Source organism: Etheostoma cragini, chromosome 19 (assembly GCF_013103735.1).
Source record: "Etheostoma cragini isolate CJK2018 chromosome 19, CSU_Ecrag_1.0, whole genome shotgun sequence".
NCBI lineage: Eukaryota > Metazoa > Chordata > Actinopteri > Perciformes > Percidae > Etheostoma > Etheostoma cragini.
The window spans coordinates 15,899,213-15,902,203 of record NC_048425.1 but is presented as its reverse complement, the minus strand read 5'-3'; the positions used below and the strand labels follow the sequence as shown (position 1 = coordinate 15,902,203).

At 43.6% G+C, this 2,991-nt stretch overlaps 1 protein-coding gene across 2 annotated transcripts in view; it reads left to right on the top strand.

Moving 5' to 3' along the window:
* acap1 (ArfGAP with coiled-coil, ankyrin repeat and PH domains 1) overlaps nt 1–2,991 on the top strand; it is a 22,464-nt gene that overhangs the window by 14,992 nt on the left and 4,481 nt on the right. For both annotated transcript variants that reach the window (XR_004654502.1, XM_034856247.1), the window contains exon 17: nt 2,543–2,733. Coding sequence is in view for 1 of the 2 variants with exons in the window: in XM_034856247.1 (XP_034712138.1) it covers nt 2,543–2,733 (191 nt within the window). In the remaining variant the exon portion in view is untranslated. The remainder of the gene's footprint in view (nt 1–2,542; nt 2,734–2,991) is intronic.

Sequence of the window (2,991 nt, the reverse complement as noted above, 5' to 3'; positions counted from 1 at the left end):
CACCCTGCTATTTTGCAAGTTCTCCCACTTAGAAATCATGGAGGGGTCTGAAATTGTCATTGTAGGTGCATGTCCACTTTGACAGACCTAATCTAAAAAAAAAATCCAGAAATCACAATGTATGATTTTTTAAAACTATTTATTTGTATGATACAGGTGCAAATAAGTATTTGAACACCTGAGAAAATGAATGTTAATATTTGGTACAGTAGCCCTTGTTAGCAATTACAGAAGACAAATGTTTCCTGTAGTTTTTCACCAGGTTTGCACACACTGCAGAAGGGATTTTGGCCCACTCCTCCACACAGATCTTCTCTAGATCAGTCAGGTTTCTGGGCTGTTGCTGAGAGACATGGACTTTGAGCTATCTCCAAAGATTCTCTATTGGGTTTAGGTCTGGAGACTGGCTAGGCCACGCCAGAACCTTGATATGCTTCTTACAGAGCCACTGCTTGGTTATCCTTGCTGTGTGCTTTGGGTCATTGTCATGTTGGGAGACCCAGCCTCAACACATCTTCAATGCTCTAACTGAGGGAAGGAGGTTGTTCCCCAACATCTCGCAATACATGGCCCCGCTCATCCTCTCCGTAATACAGTGCAGTCGCCCTGTCCCATGGGCAGAAAAACACCCCCAAAGCATGATGCTACCAGCCCCATGCTTCACAGTAGGGATAGTGTTTTTAGGATGGTACTCATCATTCTTCTTCCTCCAAACACGGTTAGTGGAATTATGACCAAAAAGTTCTGTTTTGGTCTCATCTGACCACATGACTTTCTCCCATGACTCCTCTGGATAATCCAAATGGTCACTGGCAAACTTGAGACAGGCCTTGACATGTGCCGGTTTAAGAAGGGGAACCTTCCGGGCCAAGCATGATTTCAAACCATGACGTCTTAGTGTATTACCGACACTAACCTTGGAACTGGTGGTCCCAGCTCCTTTCAGGTCATTGACCAGCTCCTCCCGTGTTTTTCTGGGCTGATTTCTCACCTTTCTTAAGATCATTGAAACCCCACGAGGTGAGATCTTGCATGGAGCCCCAGTCCGAGGGAGATTGACAGTCATGTTTAGCTTCTTCCCTTTTCTAATGATTGCTCCAACAGTGGACCTTTTTTCACCAAGCTGCTTGGCAATTTCCCCGTAGCCCTTTCCAGCCTTGTGGAGTTGTCCAATTTTGCCTCTAGTGTCTTTGGACAGTTCTTTGGTCTTGGCCATGTTAGTAGTTGGAGTCTTAATGATTGTTTGGGTTGGACAGGTGTCTTTATGCAGCTCACGACCTCAAACAGGTCCATCTAATTTACGATAATAAATGGAGTGGAGGTGGACATTTTGAAGGCGGACTAACAGTTCTTTGAGGGTCAGGATTCTAGCTGATAGACCGGTGTTCAAATACTTATTTGCAGCTGTATCATACAAATAATTTGTTAAAAAATCATACATTGTGATTTCTGTATTTTTTATTTTAGATTATGTCTCTCACAGTGGACATGCACCTATGATGACAATTTCAGACCCCTCCATGATTTCTAAGTGGGAGAACTTGCAAAATAGCAGTGTGTTCAAATACTTTTTTTCCTCACTGTAAGTGTGAGAGGTTTTGGGGGCTGAGCTTTGAAAATGTACTGCCTGCAAAGATCTTTGGTTTATAGTTGATTCTATCAGCGGCCTACACCTTCTTTAGAATTTGACTTCCTCTTCTCTGTTGTGTTGCAGCAGGCAGGAAGCTCCACAGTACATGATACAATGATACACACAGTGCCCTCCGGAAACCTGCTGTGAGGCTGCATGTTTTTTGCAGCAAGAGCTTTCAGTCTTGTCTTCTCTGGGCCTTATATTAGTAGTTTAGTTTTTACGTCCTTTTGGAATATTTTTGTTCTGTTTTTTTCTTTTTTGCAGTGACATATTGACAATTCTAATGCCTCAGAGCTGTGGTGCCCAAAGTGGGTGCAGGGGACCCCCAGGGTCCTTGACGGGGTTTCAGGGATCCAAGGGGATTTTTTTGTTTTTTTTATTCCCTCCATAAGTAACACAATGACAGAATGTATTTGTATGCCTATTTGCATCATGGGTTTCATACACTTTCTGGAAAAAAACTCCCAAATCAAAAATTCTATCAGATGGGAGACCCTAGGACAAAATTCACCAAACAGGGGTCCGTGGTCTAGACTGTGTCAGTGTAGGACTGTGTCCTCTTAGGCAGTGGGAACTGATAAACAACATTTAATTGTGAAGTGATAGACAGATTACATTTGTGTTGTAATTACATAATGAAGAAATGAGGCACTTTGAGTCCTAAACAGAGCTCTTGTTAACTGAATTAACGACTACATTTAAAAAACTGAGCACATTGGGGACATATGTGAAGCATTCTTCTCTTACAGCTGCACAGGCAAGTTGTGGAGACAAACTGAGAACAAATAAATCCAGAAACATACTGATTAAAACTGCCCCGCATGTTAGCTTGCTTACTTGTGTGAGAGGAGATTAATGAAAATTCCCAACATCTCTTTTTTTCTTTCTACTATCATTTCTATCCCTCAGAGGAGATAAGGAGTTGTGGATCCGATCAAAGTACGTTGAAAAGAAGTTCATCCAAAAGCTGCCTGGGACCGGCAACACGCTGCTGAGGCGCTCCAGCGCCAAAAGGAACCGAGCGGCCACGCAGGACCGATCCATACAGCGGCCGCCGCTCAAACCCAAACCGAACCGAGCTACTCTGCCTCGGGTCACAGGTAAAGACACAGAGCCCAGAATCTGGACTGATGGATGGAAACCAGCGGGTTGCTTCCTTGTTATCTAGTTCATCACCCTTCAAACTCCAGCTGATGTCAACAAAACACACTCAAACATTCCCCAAAGTTGATGATCCAGCAAAAGTTGATAATCCTTAGGGCCTAGTCTGCGTGTTGTATGTGTGTGTGTGCTGTTGTTGCAGTCAGCAAGATAAACCAGCAATCGTCTCTCTCTCTCTCTCTCTCTCTCTCTCTCTC